At 40.7% G+C, this 20,923-nt stretch overlaps 1 protein-coding gene across 5 annotated transcripts in view; it reads right to left on the bottom strand.

Moving 5' to 3' along the window:
* DENND5A (DENN domain containing 5A) overlaps positions 1-20,923 on the bottom strand; it is a 61,856-nt gene that overhangs the window by 17,889 nt on the left and 23,044 nt on the right. For 2 of the 5 annotated variants that reach the window (XM_079965818.1, XM_079965819.1), the window contains 9 exons: positions 20,594-20,781; positions 18,698-19,015; positions 16,842-17,060; positions 15,670-15,904; positions 15,138-15,288; positions 14,550-14,643; positions 11,233-11,364; positions 6,966-7,118; positions 5,248-5,352 (listed from right to left, as the gene is read on the bottom strand). In XM_079965818.1, the coding sequence (XP_079821944.1) occupies positions 5,248-5,352; positions 6,966-7,118; positions 11,233-11,364; positions 14,550-14,643; positions 15,138-15,288; positions 15,670-15,904; positions 16,842-17,060; positions 18,698-19,015; positions 20,594-20,781 (1,595 nt within the window). Of the gene's footprint in view, positions 1-5,247; positions 5,353-6,965; positions 7,119-11,232; positions 11,365-12,682; positions 12,788-14,549; positions 14,644-15,137; positions 15,289-15,669; positions 15,905-16,841; positions 17,061-18,697; positions 19,016-20,593; positions 20,782-20,923 lie in introns of all 5 variants that reach the window. The other 3 variants (XM_079965820.1, XM_079965821.1, XM_079965822.1) reach the window with 2 other exon arrangements.

Raw genomic sequence — 20,923 nt, 5'->3', positions numbered from 1 at the left:
ACACCAACCTTTTCCTATATTCACTAAATGATTCCATTAAACTGCCAATCAGCCTAAAGCAAGCTATACATATCAACTACTTCCACTCCGACCACATATTCTCATAGCTGAGCCTCTATTGTGTACTCCACTACCCAGTCATTTCATATCACAAGAAGTCTGAGAAAGCAATATAAATATAAAATGCAGTACAGTATTCAAAGGCATGCAAAACTGGTAACCTAGCCTTTGTTGAAAAGGTTCTCTACTGTAACCTGCCTTTGATAAAGAGAAATTTAATAAGCTATCACCAACATGTGTGGCAATACTAGTGTTGTGTTCTTATGACACACAGGTGGGTGTCCTCCACTTGTCCTATCAGCCCCGGCCAGAATGGCCTATAGTCAGAGATTTATGCAAGTTGTAGTCCAGCAACAGCTGGAGAGCTATAGGTTCCCCATTCCCGTCAGATCATAATCAAAAGGAAACCCATCCCTCAATAAGGGACATGGTAATGTTGACAGACCAACTTAAATTCTACTCCCAGTCTCTGCCGAGCTGGGCAGATTTTACTATGCTGTTTTTGACAGACTTAATTTACTCTGGATGTTTGGGTTATTCTTTATAAATCCAAGGCTACAACCCTATGTCTACTCAAACTTGGGAATAAGGCCCACTGGATTTAATGGGACTTATTCCCAATATACGTTCACAGGTACCTGCATGCAATCCTACCGAATGCCACTACATTTATTCTAGGACAGACTTCTAATTAAAGTCCCATTTTATGTTTATTTTCTATATTCCTGAATTTATCTTCTGTTTTCCTGAACGGGCTGTTTTGTTTTAACAGAATTTGTTTGCTCCTGGTTTGTCCAAAGCTCTGGTCAAATCTCAAAGTCTTGCCAAGACACTTGAATTTGGATATAATAAAATACTGCACAGTACAATACAGAGGTAACGCATGTGCATGATCTTACTACAGCTAAGCTTCTCATTCTTTATGAAACTCTGATAAAACTGGGGCACCATTTCCTAGCTGCAGATTCAATGGATCCCCACTGGCCTCAGATATAGAAAGGAAAGTCTGCACTTCATCTATGTTGTCGCCAGCTTCCAAAATTTGATTCTTGACCTTGAACCAAATCATGGAGCTGTTCCTCATCAGCCAGCTACTTTCCCTTGTAAACAATGCACGGCAACCCATGCATGCTCCCCAAACCCTTCTGTCCTGCTTTAAAGCATCCACGTCTTTCTTGTAGAGAAGTTGTCTTCCAGATCGTGGCTTGGGCTGCCAGATGCTGAGTCCAATCTTAACACATAAGGTACCAATGTCCTGGCTCTTTCTATCGCCCAGAACAACAGAATTCTAGACAACCTTTCAGAAATCCTTGCATAACTGGATGTAAAAAAAGTGGTAGCAGCTACTAAAATGACTCCTAAGCAAGAACTGGATGGCCTAGTCTCTCATGATTGTTACAAATTTAATTCCTGAGTGGCACAAAGACCAACCAGCACGTGGGTTTGTCCAGAGCAATCTACAGATCATCAAAAATACTATCTGAAAGCTGATATCTACCTAGCATAATAGGACATAATGAAACCCATTCACTCATTTGTTGTAATAGGACCCAATTTGGCTCCTGTCACCCTTCCCCAGCATTCCAGACTAAGTGTTCAGGTTAATAGCAGCAGGGTGATTATATCTGTAAGAGAGAACTCATTATTTCAAAGAGAAACATGCTATAACCTATTATGACTGCAACATAGTTTGCAAGGCATGTGGAAGAGAATACCCTAAAGGACTAGTTCACATAGGGCTAATAACCACCAAATATAAAACGTGGGTAAGCTATAGATAAATGAAAAGAAGCATAAGAATAAGTGCAACTCCACACATAAGTTATTTCCTCCATGGAGATCACCACCATGTAACCAAAATCAGTTTACCTTAGAAGGAATTCAGCCCTAAGGAGATCACTTTGTCAGTTTCTGCTTGCCTGATGGAACAATCTCCCTTCGCCCCCGCCCCCCCGTGCACTGTTATGGGGGTTCTCCTGACCCCTTCAAGCCAATATAGGAGTGGGAGACACAGGGGGAGGAGAGGGTGGGAAATCCTGTTGTGCTAGTTGAACTCACACGAGTTTCCACCAGTGGGATCCATTAATTAAATCTGACACTGTCATAAATGTCAAAATTAACATGTTCTATCATACACACACAAGGATCTGCCAGAAAGCCAGTACTTATCACCAGATGTGAGTGGTAACAAAGCATTCATAAAATATGATGCAAATGAATTAAACAACTTATTGTACAGAAATAAAACCTGTGTAGGCTGTATCTTTGAAGCATTAAAGGTGAAGGAGGGAATCAGGTAAAGACAAAAACCAGGTTTGCCTTCTGCTCCAACTGAGCTCTCCCTTCCTACTCCAAGACCTTTTATCATTAACATGGGATGGGAAGAACAAAGGCAAAGATGGAGACAGGTAAAGTCAGTATCAGATGACTCTCTGTTAGGCTTTTATTAAGTACCAGTATATGGTTTTTAATATCTCAATGTATTTAATAAATTTTAAGAGTTATTTTGAGAATGCTGGTCAAAAAGCAAAACATAAAACAAATACTACTATACATTAGCTAAATAAATTTAGGATATAGCATTATTCTGGAGTATAAAAAATGTGAGACACTAACGAGCATCTATAAAAAATGTGAGACACTAACGAGCATCTATAAAAAATGTGAGACACTAAAGAGCATCTATAAATTGACTGATGAATGCTAAAGATTGTTATAGCAGATAATATTGAGAAAATTAATGAATAGTGGTTGATACATATGACCTCAAATATTCAGATAGGATCCTTCAGATGTTAAACTTCTGACTTGGCGTTCCAGTAAAATTATATACTTGTACAAATTAGATAAAAGGTAGACTGTACAAAAACTAAACTAATTCAAGTTTATAGCTGCTTATAACCATACTGGATGAGTGCAGATCATGAATGTTATACAACTGCAGCCTAGTCTTCAGCATGTTTATTCATCGGTAACCGCCAGTGTTTCCAGTACGGCTTACTCCCAGATAAGTGTGCATGTGTTAAGTCTTGAAGAGTGGATTAAAGTATTTGCATATTCCATTTTATAACTAACACCAAAAATGTATTTAACATGCAAAAAGATTTGCATTGATATTTAGACACAGAAAAAAGTTACATTAAATATATAATTATTAAAATTCATTATCTCCCATAACAAACATTGCAGTATTTCAAGCAAACATGGGAATTAATATCATATTACTGATTATTGTACATATAGCAGGAGAATTAAAAAATGCCTTTCTCAATCTAAGTAATTCTCACCCAGCTGTCATTGAACTTCATTCCTAGTGTTGGATAGAGTTGCTGTTATTTAAGGTTACCAAGACCAAAACAGAGAGTTGAGGAAGCAGCAACCAGAGAAGGTGGAGAGCTGCTGGGAGGGAAGGAATCAGTGCTCATTAACCTTTCCCTTCTTTATTTCGTTTAGGTGAGATATACCATGAGCCAAGGAAGATCTGGGTAACACTGATGATATCAGAATTAAAAAAGATGGCGACAGAAAAAAAATTTGGGTCACATCCCAGACTCGCTATAAAGAATTTGCTGAGAAGTTAAAGAAAGGCTAACATGGAAACCAGCGCATCTTATAAATACACCTGATTTAATAACAACACAGCAGAAATGGCCAGAGATTTATAACAAAATTTATTATAATTACTGTTGTTGACTTCAAGCTTTTTAATCCAAGGATTTCTTGAGTGTTTGCAAAATGTGAAGTGCCTTTTACAACTGATCATTTATCAGGGAGGGTAACATATTACTAAGAAAAGTTACTTAGGGCAAGAAGTGTATGAGTATAAATACTGACAGCTAAAAATTCACTAATGTATGGTCAGGAATCAGAATGTAGTTTTTAATTGTTATAGGTGAACATTATTAGAGAGACACAGAAAAATGCATAGGCTACTAAGGAATGTTGAAGTAAATAATTATTCAAGTTCATTATTTCTAACAAACATCATTTGATTTATAGTAAATATTGAAATTATTCTCACATGATTAATTAAAACAATGTTCATTTAACTGCTATATTCTAAAATAGGAATAAAGAAACTGAATAGGCTCAATCAGATTAATGTAAGCTGTATTGGCATTTCTGCTCTGGTGGCTCACTCATACAGGTATCAGGACAAGAATATGCAATGAATAGATTTTTCTCATTCTTATCCATCAAACTGGAGCCAAGAAAGATTTTTTCCCCTCAAGATGTTTGGATTTTTGACCACTTATTTTTCTTTACCCCTGGCTTAACTTCATATGACTCAAGAAAATCAGCATGCACTTTCTGCAATACACCTACCCCCTGCCTGTGGCCCATTGTGGCCTGGATTTCACTGCCTGATTTGTGAAAAGCTAGAGAGTAAATAATCCTGCCTTGCAGTAGGAGACTGGATTAGAAGACCCTTTTAAATTCTGGTTTAGGACTTATGGTACTGATGGCCCTGTAAACAATAAGGCAGGCAGACAATACAAAAGAGATTTAATGCGTAAATAAAGACATCATTGTAAACATCTCTCTCAATATTACACTTACAAGATGAACAACATATATGCTGGCTCCAGTGCTGGAACAGATCACGTAAAGAGCACAAAAGCCCAAGTGAGCTCATAGTAAATGAAAATCACATTGTGTGGAATTATGAATGAAAAGCTCACATGAAAGGTAACAATTCATTTCCTTGAACTACATGCTGAGATATGGACAAAGTCAAGGGAGAAGAATGGCATGCGTACAAGAGATGACAACAAAGAAGGAAAAATAGTCTCAAAGCTGACAGGTAAGCAGTATCATACATCTTGCAACATTAACTGGGTTGATAAATATGAGGCCGCAATCACAAATGGAAGAGCAAGTTGGTAGCTAGGCAGGGCTAAGACGATCCAGCGGGGGGGGGGGGCAAAAGCTGGGTGTAGTATGGAGGGAGCTGGGGGTATAATCTTCTACTGATGATTTCTCAAACAACAAATTTACAGAAACAGGCTTCTGTGGTTGAAAACCAAAACTGGTTTTACAAGGAGGAATTGTGATTCTTTTTTTTACACTTTTATTTCAGAAGTGCTTGGATATACTGCACTTCTTCCATCAGATTCCTAAATACTCTACCACAACAGACCGTTCAGCACTGTTTGCCAACATCTTCAATCAATTCAAAGAATTAACCTTATGTAGGGTTGGCCGCTTGCTGGTCTGAAAGGCCCAAATCTGAGTTGTAGCAGAGTATACTGATGCTCTATCTTCTAGGATGAAAGTAGTACAGCTTCTATCCTATGTAGTATATAAGAGGGAAGGTAAGAGTCAGACAGCATATACCTGCACACACAGAAACTGTTACAGTGTAGAAGTGGATTTGGGCAAAGGTAGCTCTACCTAAGTGATCAACAAAAAAACCAGGAAGTTCTAATCTACAAAACAAGATATAAAGGCCACCAAAGCTCCTTAGATAACCAAAATTCAATTTTTTTGTTCTCCTTTGAACTTATGTACCGTATTTTTCGCCCGATAGGACGTACTTTTTCCCCTCCAAAAATGAAGGGGAAATCTGGGTGCGTCCTATGGGGCGAATGCAGGCTTTCACTGAAGCTTGGAGAGCGAGAGGGGTCGGTGCGACCAACCCCTCTCGCTCTCCAGGCTTCAGGAAGACATCCGCAGCCTAGGCAGCCCTGCGGGAGTTCCCGCAGGGCTGTCTAGGCTGTGGATAGCAGCCTGCTTCCCAGAGCGCCCGGCGCTTCGGGAACACATCCACAGCCTAGGCAGCTCTGCAGGAGGTCCCGCAGGGATGTCTAGGCTGCGGATAGCAGCCTGCTTCCCGGAGCATCAGGCGCCCTGAAAGCAGAGCGCCCGGCGCTTCGGGAACACATCCACAGCCTAGGCAGCCCTGCAGGATGTCCCACAGGGATGTCTAGGCTGCGGATAGCAGCCTGCTTCCCGGAGCATCAGGCGCCCTGAAAGCAGAGCGCCTGGCGCTTCGGGAACACATCCATAGCCTAGGCAGCCCTGCAGGAGTTCCCCGCAGGGCTCCCCATGCTGCGGATAGCAGCCTGCCGCCCGGCGGGCAGGGCGCCCTGAAGCAGAGCGCCCCTCGCGCCGGGCAGACATCGGCCAGCCCCACCAGCTCGGGGGACAGCAGGGAGGCGCAGCGCCACCATCCCACTGTTCCTCGACCTGGTTCGGTTTCCCTGACCTACTTTTGGGGGGGAAATAAAGGGGGGGGAATTTCCTTTATTCCCCCCCAAAAAAAAAACCTAGGTGCGTCCTATGGGATGGAGCGTCCTATGGGACGAAAAATACGGTATGTGACGGCAATTTCATACAGGAAATCCATCAGTGCAGTTTCTCTTTAAAGGAATGAGACTTTGTGCCTTACTTCATCATTTTCTAGTTAAAAGCTCAAAGTAAAGGTTAAAAAAAACAAGGAAAAATAAGAGTCAGGACTTCTTGCACTGGATCCAGAAATCCCGTGAGCATAGCTTTGCTCACAGAAAATGTGTTCTCTGTCCTGTGGATGGATTGGGGAAGAGGTAAATTTTTGAGTTTCTCCTTTCCCCAGCAACCCCCCAAAAACTTTCCTTGGGGTATTGGGGAAGCATTCAGAAGTGTAGGAGGCAACTATGACCACTGAAAGAGGAATCTGTCAAAATTATCTCTACCTCCTCCATTCAGAAGATCCTCCGCTGGATCCAACCCTTAGTATTAAATTAAGCAGCTCTACCTAAAATGCAAATTCTAATTTACATAAAAGATTTCAATCTCATTCAAAAATTCAAGCATGTATCAGCACAACTCATTCTTAATATCTGAAAACAATACAAAAAGATGGCACATTTTTAAAAGGTAAGTAAATATTTGAAAAATTGTAGAGTGGTAATTTCAATTCTTACCTGCTTCACCTGCAGACCATGGCTCCATATCCTTTCCAAGAGATCACAGAGACTAGCTATTAATGTATTCTCTTCTACACCTGTAATGTTCACCTCACCATGACCAAGTTCGACTGCTTCACGACCCATTTTTTCCACTAGCATTCTCTTTGTCTTTTGAGACAGAAAGAGAAATGGACAGTTACTATTTGTCAGATGAAACCACCAGAATATTAGATAGCCTACACATCATGTGAGCAACGTGTTAGCTGAGTAAAATACAGTGATTTTAATTATAAAATGTGTTGCTTTAACTGGCAGTGATTATCTGTTGTGACATACTGCCAGCATTGTTCACTTTTCTGCCTTGTTTTTCTATAGAAATCAGACATGGCAAACTTGTTCAGCACAATGGAAAAGTTGCTGACAGCAAGTGAATGTAAGTCTATGGTTTGCATGTGTGTGCAAATCCACAACACTTGTTCTGCAATATTATTTATGTCAGAAATCAGATAATAAGAAAACCGGGAGATTCAAAACACAATGGTCTAGAAGATCAAAAAGAAATGTGAACAGAGAATTATACTTGCTGAACAGGGCTTTTCCGCCCACCCCCTTCCTGCTGAAGCCCTTGTTCCCCCCGAACCCATACATGTGCACCATGGGCCCCACTGGCATGTCATGGGGTGTAGCACAGGTGGTTACAGCCAGAAAAGGCATTGGGAAACATCCCTGTTTGGAAAACAAAAGTGTGTTCTGCGCATACTATAGGCACTCTGTATCCTCCTCTGAGTTCAAGCATTATATGACTTATTTCTAATCTGTAGAACATATGTTGCCATTGTCCAGCAAAAACTACTCTGCAACTATACTTGTCAGAAATAATTTTTCCCCTAATGGAAAGTTGATAATCCTAAACACATTATCTTTGTGGATGAAAATTACTGCAAGTGCCCCATATTTCTCATCTTTGAATTAGGAGAATACAATTAAAGATCCCAGGATTCCTGCACCCCACCTAACCCTTGGGTGGAAAATCATAGATTAAACTGGAAAAATTCCAGGAGGACATCTCTACTTACAATCTAGAAATTCTAATTAACAACTGTTATACTTTGCACATTTGTGCATGTCTGCTTATGTAAAGTAACTTCAGGTTCGAAGAGGAAAAAACTTGTGGTATGTTTATGACTTATTAGGAAAACTGCACTCATGATGATGCTGTTTGGGGATTCTCCACTCTGTTCACGAAAAATTGTTCACCTGCCTCCAACCAAAAATAACTGCCCTTTTCTGAGCATGCATTGTTGTGTGATACTAGGGAGCTCACAACATGCATGTGCTAGAACAGAACTGTGATACAGATATGTTAATATGGGAGAAACTGTCAGTCCAATGCTTCCCTGCTCTGTAGTTTAAGATGTTTTCTTTGCTCTCTTTTCTTCAGAGGGATATCTGTTGTCAGACAGCTTGACAAGAAGCAACCACTGGAAATCTCCTGTCTCATTGGGCTGGATGACTACTGGCTGCTTGTTCAAATTGTCTCCATGGATGAAATTTATACAGGAATCCATCATAGGAAACCAACAGGGTGAGTTCAAAGGAAAAATCAAAGGTATCCTCTGTCCTGTTCCTCTCCCTATATAGCATTCCATAATTTCTATAGGGGTGGACCAAAGAAGTTCCCCTCCCCACTTTGTGGAGGAGAGGAAGGGCTTTACAGTGGTCACTGTAGTAGGGATAGTTCTGCCTCTGCTACCAAAGTTTCCAGCACAACCAGTAGCTTCTAAAATTAATACCATGTCACCATTTTAAGCCCCTTTCCATCTCCCCAAAACAGCAAACATCACTGTGTCACCCTCTACCTCTCTGTTTCAGGATTCACCTGAAATGGTGCCCTCAGAAAAGGATAAATGATGAAACAGGGAGAAAAGGGACCACTTTATGGTTCATCACCTATTAAGATTATGTTTTAGAAATATTCAATAGTTATCAACAATCTCATCATTACAGCAGCAAATCTCTTTATCTATAAATTATTACAGAAGCAGTTTTTCTTCTAGGCTTAAGGAATGTGCCTTTCCATTTCAGTAAATTAATTTACATTGTGTGCTACAGCAGACAACTTTAACAATAGGACCTTGGTTGATCATCTGACACAGCAACACATTTTCATCCAAATGCCCCAGGAAAAATTAAACAATTGATAAACTTTACAGCTTTTTTTGTAAGATGGTATAAAATGCTAGAGCTATAGAGCAATTGTGACCGGAACAGAGGATGATACAGTTTCAGCTCATTTTTTACACAGGTCTTTGCCACTATCAATAAAAGCATCTCATCTTTCTCAGGTAACAACTTTAAAGCAGAGACAGTCCTGTGTCTCTGTCTTTTCTTACAGATATATTATTTGCCTCTAAGGTTTATCCTTAATCATCTCACACTGCAGACTTTACTTCTTATACCCACTGTTGCTATCATTTGACAATTCCAATTTATCAGTCTTGAAAGATGGGCTTAGTTAATAGATGGGCTCAGCTGAAATACAAGCATGATTTCACACACACTGTTCAATCCATCTTCCTCTAGCTGGCTAATAGCAGATTACTTAAGGCTAACCCTTGGCACTGTTAAATCAACAGAATTCTTTAAGGTAAGATCTACTTCAAAACTTCACATAGTTATGGATACAAGCAAAACATTTTCCGTATTTTTCGCTCTATAACACGCATCTGACCATAACACGCACGTAGTTTTTAGAGGAGGAAAACAAGAAAAAAATATTCTGAACGAAACAGTGGGTGCATGATTTTTATGGTTCATGCTGTGGCCACAGACATGTGATCTGATGGTGAGTTTGGGGTAGCCCAATGCAAAAATCCTGAGGATCCATGTGGATCCGTGCTTTGTAACCACGTTTTAAGTGGGGAGGGAAGGAAAAGCACTCTAGGGACAAGGAGCACGCGTGGAGAAGGAGCTTTTCGGCGAGCTGAGCGGGGAGGAGGGAGGGAAAGAGCACTGTTGCTTTAAAGGTATACTTAAGGTACTTGCCCTGTGCCTGGGTTTTTTTCCATTTAACAGTTTGCAGCCTTTTCCATCCGCTCCTTGTTTTGAGGCAGAATAGATTTGAGCAAGTGAGGAGGACTTGGATTGCAGGGGATTCGCCATTAGCTGTGTAAAAGCGCTCCTCTTTGCAGCCTGAGTGATAAGCAGCCACCAGCAGCAATAGAGTGGAGCACAAAAAAGCGGTAGGGGCACTAGGACCCAGACAATGCTCGAATCTATCCTGCCTGAAAACAAGCTGCTCCCTCCCAGCGGATCAGCTGAGATGCGGGGATTTGCGAAGTTTTCCCCTCTCCCTCATCCCCAGCCTTTTTTTTTAACTTCCTGGTTTTCACTGCGTGGCTCAGAGCTCGAGGTTGGTTTTATTTTGCTGCTGGTTGCTTAAATTTTATCTTTCCTGCCGTCCCTCTGCAGCCTCATTGCTCTGTTTAGAGAGCGCAGGGACCTTTGCTAGCGTCTGTCCCTGGCTGCTGCCCGCTTTGCTGCCATGGCTCTCCTTCCCTCCCTCCTCCCCGGCTCCAGGTCGCTTTAAAGCAAGCAAAGCGAGAGCCTCGTAGAGTGTGTAAGCGGCTCCCGCTTTGCTTGACTGACGGCAGCCATGGCTCCGATCCGTGCACTCGCTCCTAAACACGCACAGGAATTTTCCCTTACTTTCTAGGAGCAAAAAAGTGCGTGTTTTGGAGCGAAAACTACGGTAATACTGATATGTGGATACAGCAGAAACCTACATCAGACAGATACAAGTACCAGAAAACCAAGGTTAGATGCTCCTCCCTGTTCCTACATAGAACTGTAGAATTGGAAGGAACCCCAAGGGTCATCTAGTCCAACTCCCTGCATGTACAATCATGTACAAAAAATTGCAACATTTATGGGCACCATAAAACAGCCTTAAGAAGAATTGCATCAGTTGTGGCTCTGAGACCAAAAAAGAAGAAACCATGACCACAATATGGAGGAAAGAGTACATTATCTGAACTGTACTCTTTTTTATGATTAAACTTATGTTTAAACTTGACTATCCACAAAATTCCTGTACAAGGAGACTTCCCCATACTTTACACATGAGGGAGCAATTTTGAGGCACATCCCTTTCTATGCATGAAATTCCTCCCTCCATGGAGCCTTCCATCTCAATATAAAATATCATCAAGGCACCATAAGATTAGGACATAGTCTACTACCTAGCTAGCAAAGGCTGCCTCAATAAAGACCAGCACAATACCTTATTTCGACATTCCTTCAGCAAACCTTCAACAAATTTCCAGTTGGTCTGGGCAATTACTGATGGCGAAAGGTTAGACAATTTGGGCTGCCGAATAGTACTGCCAAGATTCCGAGCTTCTTGGATATACTTCTATAAACAAAGAGGAACATACATATATAGAAATGCACAACTTTTAAAATGCTTAAAGCACTTATATGTGGAAGTATATGTTTTGCTCTTTTGTCAAAGAAATAGCTAAAAAAATAATGGCATATTGAGTTCTCAAAGGATTAATGCTTTTTATTTTATTGTACTGGAGATCAATAACTGGCTATTGTTATTGTTCAGGAAAAAACCTGAAGCATTTTATTGCATGAATAGAGAACCATTGCACTGATTACACTATCCAATATATTTGTAATAGCACAATATGATGATGATCCCAGGTATATATCAAATAAAATGCATTTGGACTGAACTTTTCAGCCACTGTAAGAGAAATTCTCTTTGGACTCTGAAATACATACTTAACTATGTATTTTTGTTCAGTACTGTCAGAGCTGCCTCTAGGTCCCAGCTCACAGAGGACCAACACTAGGCTGTCGTAATGTACAAAAGTCTTTATTGAAGTTCAATTTCCATTTCAAAGCCGCAGCGCGCAGCCCTACATCTTAAACCCTAGATCGGCGAAGTCCCGTCTGAATCTCCTCCCCTCTTACACCAGCTTAAGATCCTAGCCCTGCTCCACCTTTTCCGCTGCTCTCTTCTCCTCTGGGTCCTTCTGCCCGCTGGGGCATTCCCCTTTCTGGACTCCTCAGACGCTGAGTCGCTTAGCTCCTCCCCCTGCCTCTGGCGGGCTTTAGGACCCGGTTCCCAATCCTCATTCTCTGCTGTTCCACGCTCCTGTACATTTGAACTTGCCTCTCGCGCCAACCCAGTGACCTTCCTCCTGACCGTTACACTACTTCTGTCACTGCTTCCCTCTTCCGGGATACTGGCCGGATCTGACCTCCCCTCCGTTGTCTGACTCTCCGATGGAGGCGTGGTCAGCCCTGACTCCTCTTCTCTCCCTGCTGGGGGAGACGCTACTCCCGATACCTGTGACTCTTCCCCCCCACTATGCTCTGGTGGGGAAGCTGGTCCTGATTTCCAACTGCTGCTCTGGGAGTCCCCGCTGGCCCCTTGCTTCTGGGGTGTCCCCCTTGGGACCCCCCTTGCCCTGGCCACCGGCGCCCCCTTCTGTGAATCTTCCGATTCGCTGGAGAGGCTCATGGAATCTCTCAGGCCACTGTCATCTTCTCCTACGCTGCCCTCAGATTCTTCCCCTTCGCTCTCCATCTCCCCTCTTCCCTGTGCTTCTGCTCCTGAACCCCTGACAAGTACCATAACCGAACACCATGTTTTCATATTATATATAACAAGACACACACACGCACACACACAATGTACCTACATAAACACAACATACCAGGTATAGTTTTGAAACAGATTTAAAAGAGTGCCTGAAAGGCCAATCATGCTGGTCCAAGTCTAAACAAAATCGCAACTGAAGGTCTGGCAAAGGAAAATCCAGCTGCTGGCAAAACAGGAAAGACAGCAAAACAAAAAACAAAAAACAAACCAAAAATCATATAGCTCATGTTAGATGAAAGCATGGTAAGCAGACATGAAATAATGAGAGCACACATGCAAAAACAGGACAGAGGCTGCTTAAGACAATTTATGTCTTTCCAAAGTGAGAAAGAATAATGATGTAATGCAATTTATAAATAACAGATCTCAACAGAGAAAAGAATAAAATGCATGCATCAACACATAAGACAAGATTTTTTTAAAAAAAGAAAATGACAGAAGAACTCAGTTTTTACATATCTGAGGTAGCAGAAGACTGTTCTTCAGTGATTATATAACTCCCCCCCCCCATTGACATCAATGGCATATTGATACTTTTGGCTCTATATAAAAAGTTTACAGGATTCCTCTGCATCCTTAGTGTAATACAAATCAAGCAATTAGGCAAAGTGGGAGATTACTCTTTGGGTATTGGAAGATGACAACCAAACCTCAGAAAGTCTAGTGGAGAAGTCATTATCAAGGCTAGAGGGAAGGCATGAGAGAGAAAGCAAACAGGGTACAAACCACAACAAAAAACGAACAATATAACCACATTGCATAACCACACTGTAAGGCTGTTTCCCCAAAACATACATGCAAACAACATGGGTCCTCATAGATGTCCAGAAGATGTCCAGCCCACCTTTACTCTGTGTCATGGGTGCGAATTGGTAGCTCAGCGGAACGTCACTAATCAGGAAGGGGTAAGGAGTGTGCAATCCAACCCTCGCATAAGGCAGGTGATGGTGTAAATTGATGTGACAGTGTAAATTTACACTTGCCAATACAGAAACGTGGGAAGGAAAGAGGTAAATTTGTGAGACACTTCTTCTTCCAGACAGATTCTGCAAGATAAAGACCCATCCTATGGACTGAGATGAGAAAGCTGGAGTTATGCAACCATCACCAGATGGTCCTGCAGAAATGGAGTTGGCAGTTCATGGAAGGTTTAGGGAGCCTTAAAGGGTATAAGTCCATGATGTCTTAGGCTGCTGTGCACAATTGCATTTGGCACAAAACATGGCTTGCCAATGTAATGCCCATGGGTGCACATGGACCAGAGACGCCTTCTTGGCACCCACAAGATCCCATTGCTCTACCCCTTCTCTGATGAAATTATGCTTGCAAGAAGCCTTCTATTGCAACCAATATGAGGCTGTGTTTCAAGGTCAACTATGTCAGGAGGGCAATTTTGGGGAATTAGAGCTGGGGAAGGGACCATCAACTCCTCTAAGTCTCATTGTTTTGGAGAGTGACCTTCCTGTAGACTGCAGCTGTATTCTCCAGGAAGTTCACACCACCTCCCAACTAGCTTGAAAAAAGCAAACACATTTTTGAAAGCCTAACTGCTGGTGGGAAGGACAGCAAATATATGTAGCCATGCTTGCAGTGTGTGTTTGTGTTTGTGTTTGTGTTTGTGTTTGTGTTTGTGTTTGTGTGTGTGTGTGTGTGTGTGTGTGAGAGAGAGAGAGAGAGAGAGAGAGAGAAAGCTACAATAGTTTCTCCTATTTCAAATGTGCCCAAAGGCCCCCAAAGACAGACAACCCCTGGCAAAGACCTTTATTTTTAGAAGAAGTTACCATTTATATCAGATGAAGAACTGGGCTATGCTTTCTCATGGGGTTGGGAAAAGCATCTTATACATACAGTCTGATAACCTATGTTATTATTCAGTACAAAATAAAGACATTAGATTGGAAATTGTGCTCAACAGTTTTCACCTCTCTCTGATCATTGTCAAGACGAAGGTGCTCTGTGTGCTGCTTCTGCCTGTCTTTCCGCCTCCACTGTGCAGGTGCATTTCGTTTGGTCCATCTAAAAAATTATAATCGACATTTTTAAAATGTATTCTAGCTCACAAACTGAAATAGGGAATATATATATCCGTTCTGGACTGCAGTCAATAGGGAGATAGGGTCAAAAGTAGTGCAACATACAGTTTAACCAGAAACCTATACTAAGTCGAACCCCACTCAACATATTTTTGTTATTAATGTTTGAAAACTGACTATGATAGTCAAAGTTTATTTGTGGAAGTGGAAATTACAAGAAAAATTGGGTGCTTAATTTCTCACTTCTCACTTTTGTCCCCTGATCTAGTACGTAGCTTCAAAACTTAACTCTAGAATGGTTAGCATATCATCTGTAAGTTCATATGTTCATGACTGTCACCATTACATCCAAGTTTCAACTGTCACCAGCAGACTACATCTTATAGTTATCACAACCAATGCCCAATTCAAAAGCTGAATGGCCCCCAAATTGTGCAATTTGTTAAGCAGAAGATCTTCCAAACATAGCTTACTCACTTATTGCTTGCTGGCCCCGTAGAAAGAACATCAGACTGAAGTTTGGGGAAGAATCCAGGTTCATATTTTCCTTGTCCAATCTTCATATCTAGCAAGTGGGGATGGACTGCAGTATGATCTATTTTTGCAAGCCTTAATTCAATAGCTTTCTCTGAAGAAAAACAAAACCATTACATATACAGCTTAAACCGTATCATTCTGACAAGAGGTCGTCATGCGTGATTAAAAAGGAGAATAAAAGAGGCCAGTGGAAAGACAGGAACCCCAGGTCTATGAAACACAAGTTAGAAAGCTACTGTAAGAAATATGTATCCTGTTCAGAGTGCTAAAGGAGTATAAAGAACCCCCTTGAGAGCAAAACATTCATATTTCCATTTGAACCCATCTCTTAAATAGTGTCATTTATTAATAGTATTTTAAAACTACTGCATTTCTGAAGATCTCCATTCTATCTGCTCATGGCTGAGCATTAACTTGGTTTTACCAGTAGACATAACTATAGTGCCTTTAAAGATAATATTTCAGTGCTTACCAGCCTCATCAATGGTAGTACACTTTTGATACATGGAAGTGCGCAAAGTTGGTGTTCGAACATTTAACAGTCTAATTTTATCCACTCTAGAATCAAACACTCTCAAAATAGGGTCTTTATCATCATCATCATGGCACATAATCTTGTTGTCGATAAAGGAAGCAAACATCTGTGTCTCCAAAAATCTTGAGAGGAAAGGCAAATAAGGTTCTGGCTGGTCAGACAAGAATGATGCCTAGTAAATTGAAAGAAAATGTGTTTGTCTCCCCATGTTAAATGATTTCTGAAGGATATGAAGAATACTTTCGATTATCAACACAATCAAATTATTTTCTATTTTACTATATTTTAAATGTATTGTTTTATTATATATTTTACTATACACTCTATTTTGAAACAGATATACAGGTAAAAAGGTAAAGGACCCCTGGACAGTTAAGTCCAGTCAAAGGCAACTATAGGGTTGCGGCGCTCATCTTGCTTTCAGGCTGAGGGAGCCGGCATTTGTCCACAGACAGCTTTCCGGGTCATGTGACCAGCATGACTAAACCAATTCTGGTGCAACAGAACACCGTGATGGAAACCAGAGCGCATTTAAATGCCGTTTGCCATCCCGCCGCAGCAGTACCTATTTATCTACTTGCACTGGCGTGCTTTTGAACTGCTAGGTTGGCAGGAGCTGGGACAGAGCCATGGGAGCTCACCCCATCACTCAATGGTTGTCTAATTTGGCCCTTACCAGCTAGAATCATCATAGGCAGACAGCTATGCACAAAGGAAATGTAGTGGGGGAGGGGACTATCAGTTTATAGCAAAGCAAATAACCTGTGACTAATAAGTCAGTTTACAAAAGTAGTATTTTGTTTCTGATCTATCTTTTTAACAAGATCTGATTCACACCACCCATTAAACATTCCAAGGAATTAAGTCATCATACAGTATCCTTCTCACAATTTACCACATTGATCTTAACAAAATTAGAGCTAATTCTGGCTGATATAAAGGGCTACTTTACAAATGAACACTCTTTTGGTGCCTCAGTTCCCAGTCCTCCAAACCATAGTTTGTATGATTGGGACGGCGCCATGATGCTTCATGTGCCCTACTCTCCTTCCCATTATGAATATGGATCCCCTGTCCTCTGCTTTCATGGTGTCCATCTTTATACTCACTTTATCAAAGTTCTGCATCTGCTCTCTATTGGTGAACCATGACTCTTTGTCTTGACTGGGCTGAATAACAAATACTTCATAATCTGCAAACATCTGAGTGAAACGATTAGCAAAAACTTCCCGCACTTGAATATTCAGCTGGTAAATTCTGAACTCTTCTTCATCACATTGCACTTTAAGATCCTTCTTGCTGCTACCAGTCTCTTCTCGAACTTCAAGCTATAAGGAAAAAGAAGCTATAATTATTCACATAGAAATTCTGCATTTGACTTATGTGAGGTCAAGCCTGTCAGAGACTAGGGTTATGTCCATGATGAATATTTTTTGGAATTACAGGAGCTGATACAGGATGGTGCTGTGTTTATATTCATGGCAAGAGCGGAACGACAACAGTGCCTTTTTCCTAATGCATTTTGAGTACGGTAAATTGTTTTCTAAGTGAAATTGTTTTTACAAACAAGTAAACCAGTTGAATCTGATAAAAAATTATTTCAGGTTTAGGGGAAAGGAACAGACCTGTTCACAGTCATTTTTAAAAAATATTGACTAATATCATCTGCCAGTAAAATCACAAAATGCTTATTATGTGAGGGAATATATATCCATATCCTGTTACTAAGTGATTTCACAGGATATGGAGCAACCCAGTAAGTTCTAAACTCATTTATAATAGTCCAACTTGGTAAATTGTTTTATACAAACATTCTTTTTGTTCACCAAGGTTTAGAATAATAGATTTGATGATGCTGTATGTATGTTATGTTTTTACTAATATGACTTTATTTTTGTAATTCCAAAAGGAAAAAAAGAAATAATTGGTTTGTTGGCATAACTAACACCCAGTTTCCAAATACTATTCCATATCAAGCTTCAAGTATATCTTCACCCCCCAAAAAAGGAAAATCAAGGTGAGGAACATTTATAGCATAGGCATTTCAAAATCAAAAGCTTGCTGTCAGGGAACTGCCATCGGAAAGACAGGCAGTGGAGGGGCTCTCAGAAGTCAGGAGAGACTCAGCAGCGGCGGAAGGCAGAAGCAGGGGGAGAGTGGGAGATCAGGGAGAGAGAGAGACGAAGGAATGGCTCAGGGAGTCTTCCAGCGATAACAGCGGAGAAGTCTCAGGTCCTCCCATAGGTACACCCACTCCTCGCCGGAAACTGTCGCGCCGAGAATCTAGACGACGTGTTTCCGTCAAGGAGCTTTTATGCTGGAGTAGATTCCGTAAACGCCCACTGTCGGATTCTGCCAGCGACTGAGGGAGCCATGCTTAAGGGCTCCGCTAAAAACAGAGCCTTGCTAAGTTGAGCAAACTCTGAGGGACTAAGCTTTATGCACAAGCAGCTCATCATCCCATCACACTTGCCAACATCAAAAGTTTACCATCATGCCTGCTGTCATGACTACTAAAAAAATGCAAAAAAATATTCTCACCACACAAACAGAAATCAACCTTAAAGGAGAAGAGTTATGGGATACAATTCAAATACTGTACTGCAATAAGGTAATGAAAATGACAAATTAATAAATCAATGGCACAATTTAAGCAATACTCATTAAAGACCTGGTATTAGATCAGTGGTACTAGAGCACCACAAATTAAAACAAAAACTCATAGGCAGCCAAGCTGCACTACAACTGTGAATGTTGGCAAACATATTTGCTCCATACGTAAAATAAACTCCATACATCTCTGTAGCAGACAAGTCTCTCTCAAAATTACACAGGCATAGTGGCATGCAACAAAACTGGGATTAGAACCAAGTAGTAACGCAGATTCACAGTAAAGTTCCTTAGCAATCCAGTATCAGCTGCACAATGTTCTAGTGTGAAGCTTCCATAAGTATTATGAAATTACCTTTTCTAGGCTCACACCTGTTCTTTTAACAAGTGCTTGAAGTCTTGCTATGGTCTCATTTTCTTTCAGCAGTTCATATGAATTTAAAGTTGTTCCTCCTAGGTTACCATTTCTCTTATCAGAGACTATGTCACATGTTCTGAGGCTCTTCATCTTGGAGGCACTTTCACTACAGTGCAAGTTTCCCTCGGGTGAAATCCCAAAAGCCATAAGGATCTCAGAGACTTCCTGAATGAATTCAAGTTTATTTGGAAATTGAGGCAAGTCTTCTGGCAATTCAACATAGTGGTTGTCTATGTCCACAAAGCACAAATTTGCCTGAGAATTAAGTCAGGAGAGATATAAGAGAAATCATGAGCAGATATAAAACGTTGACACATATTGCACATGTAAAATGCCTGTGTTGTCATTTTGCAATGTGCAAAGAAATCCTAGGCATCGTAATGTGTAAACAAACACTCATTAAAAACTGGAAATGTATATAACAACTTGAGAGAGAATAATTTGAATTAGAAAGTAGGATAACTGCCCAACTGGAAAGGATTAAGGCTGAATTCCTAGGCACACTTTGGAGTAAGTCTTACCAAAATTAGAAGGCCTTATTTCTGATATATTTTCTTGATACAGTGTCAGATTATTTACAATGCTTGGTCACAGTGGATTAAGAGGAAACACACATATCCTGTTCTTTTCAGCTGTGCTTGAAATGCAGGAAGGAAAGTAATCTGCATTTCCGTAAAGGAAACTTGTAAGACACGTAATAATTGTTTATGCCCTCAACAACAATTCCTTACTGTAGCAAACAATTCAGAGAATTGCAGAGGGCAAACATATTTGCATTAGATTTAAATATGGTGTCAAGATTCCAGTTCCAAAGCCACAACTGATGCTGGACAGCAATACCAGCATCCAGTGCTTTAGAAGAGAACTGAAGGGCATCTAAGCTTGCATACACTATGAAGGCAACAGCCTTGGCCAATTTATTAAGGTCCTTCCGAAGGCTTTTTCTTAAGTAAGATCCAGGCCCATAACATGGACCCATGTACTATGAAGGTGGCAGCTGCTGTTGCTCTAATAGTTGGGTGATAAGGTTTCATAACACGACCTAAGAATTTGCTCCCTTTTTATTGTCTGGATTTCTTAAAAACTCATCCTCATCCACAGGAGCCAGAATCATAGAGGCCAACTCCAACACTGAAGCATCTACAAGAGTCACTTTCATCTTATTCATGAACTGCTGTGGCAATATATAGTGGGCTGAATTCAAAGTAGTGCTAAGGCGATTACAGGAGAATGTGCATACTGGCCAGAGAATGTACAAAATGGAGTCTATATATACACACATACCTAAGTCCTTTTGTAGAGAAGGTCTATTAACTGGGCAATATGTATAATTCTTTATGCATAAATTATGTGCACAGTGGTTGGTTGTACTGCACATTAACCACTCAACTCACATTACCTGTTATACCGATAATTCCCTGGATGAGTTCTGTTCCATTTTTGTTAACATACTTTAAAATTACCATTGAGAAACTATTCCTAGAAAAAGGAATACAGCTAAGGGATGCTGCTAACAAAAATATGTAGCCAAAAGCATACCTTCATCTTACAATCTCAAGTGTAGGTCATATTAGGAAAAGATTCAATATCCTGAGAATCACATTTAATTTTTAAAGCAATTTCTAAATTTTAAAGTTACAACAATCAATTTGAAAGAATGTCAGCTTTTTTTTCCTTCTTAACTAGTCCTTTCCCAATCTACCCCAAACCAAATCACACATTGTTCTAGAGAGACTTTTATAGTGGAAGAGCAGGAATAACACTAATTCAAAATTCTCTCCTTTGGAAACAGTTTAGCAAGCAGTGAAGCCTGACTCGAGTAAAATTTCTCACCTCTTGAGGGAGCTCCAGCTTAGACCGGTCATCTAGTCCATTGGAGTGCAAGCCCATCAAATATGGGACAGGAGCATCTAAAAAATGCAGGAGAGAGGCTGGAAGGATGGGAACATAGACATGCTGCCATTGGAATGGAAACATCAGTGCTGTGATTGTCTCTGCCACAGTCATCAGTCTCTGGTAATCTAAAAACAGGAAGTAGTGAAGAAGAGAACACACTTAGAGAGCCACCATGAAAATGCAACCATCAGCACAAACCTAGAGGCTTCATATAAGGAGCACTAAGAAACAAACACAAGGCATTGCACAATACATATTCTAAAAATA

This window comes from Podarcis cretensis, assembly GCF_951804945.1.
Source record: "Podarcis cretensis genome assembly, chromosome: 1".
NCBI classification, from domain to species: domain Eukaryota; kingdom Metazoa; phylum Chordata; class Lepidosauria; order Squamata; family Lacertidae; genus Podarcis; species Podarcis cretensis.
The sequence above is the reverse complement of the archived record's forward strand: the minus strand, read 5'-3'. Positions and strand labels throughout refer to the sequence as shown.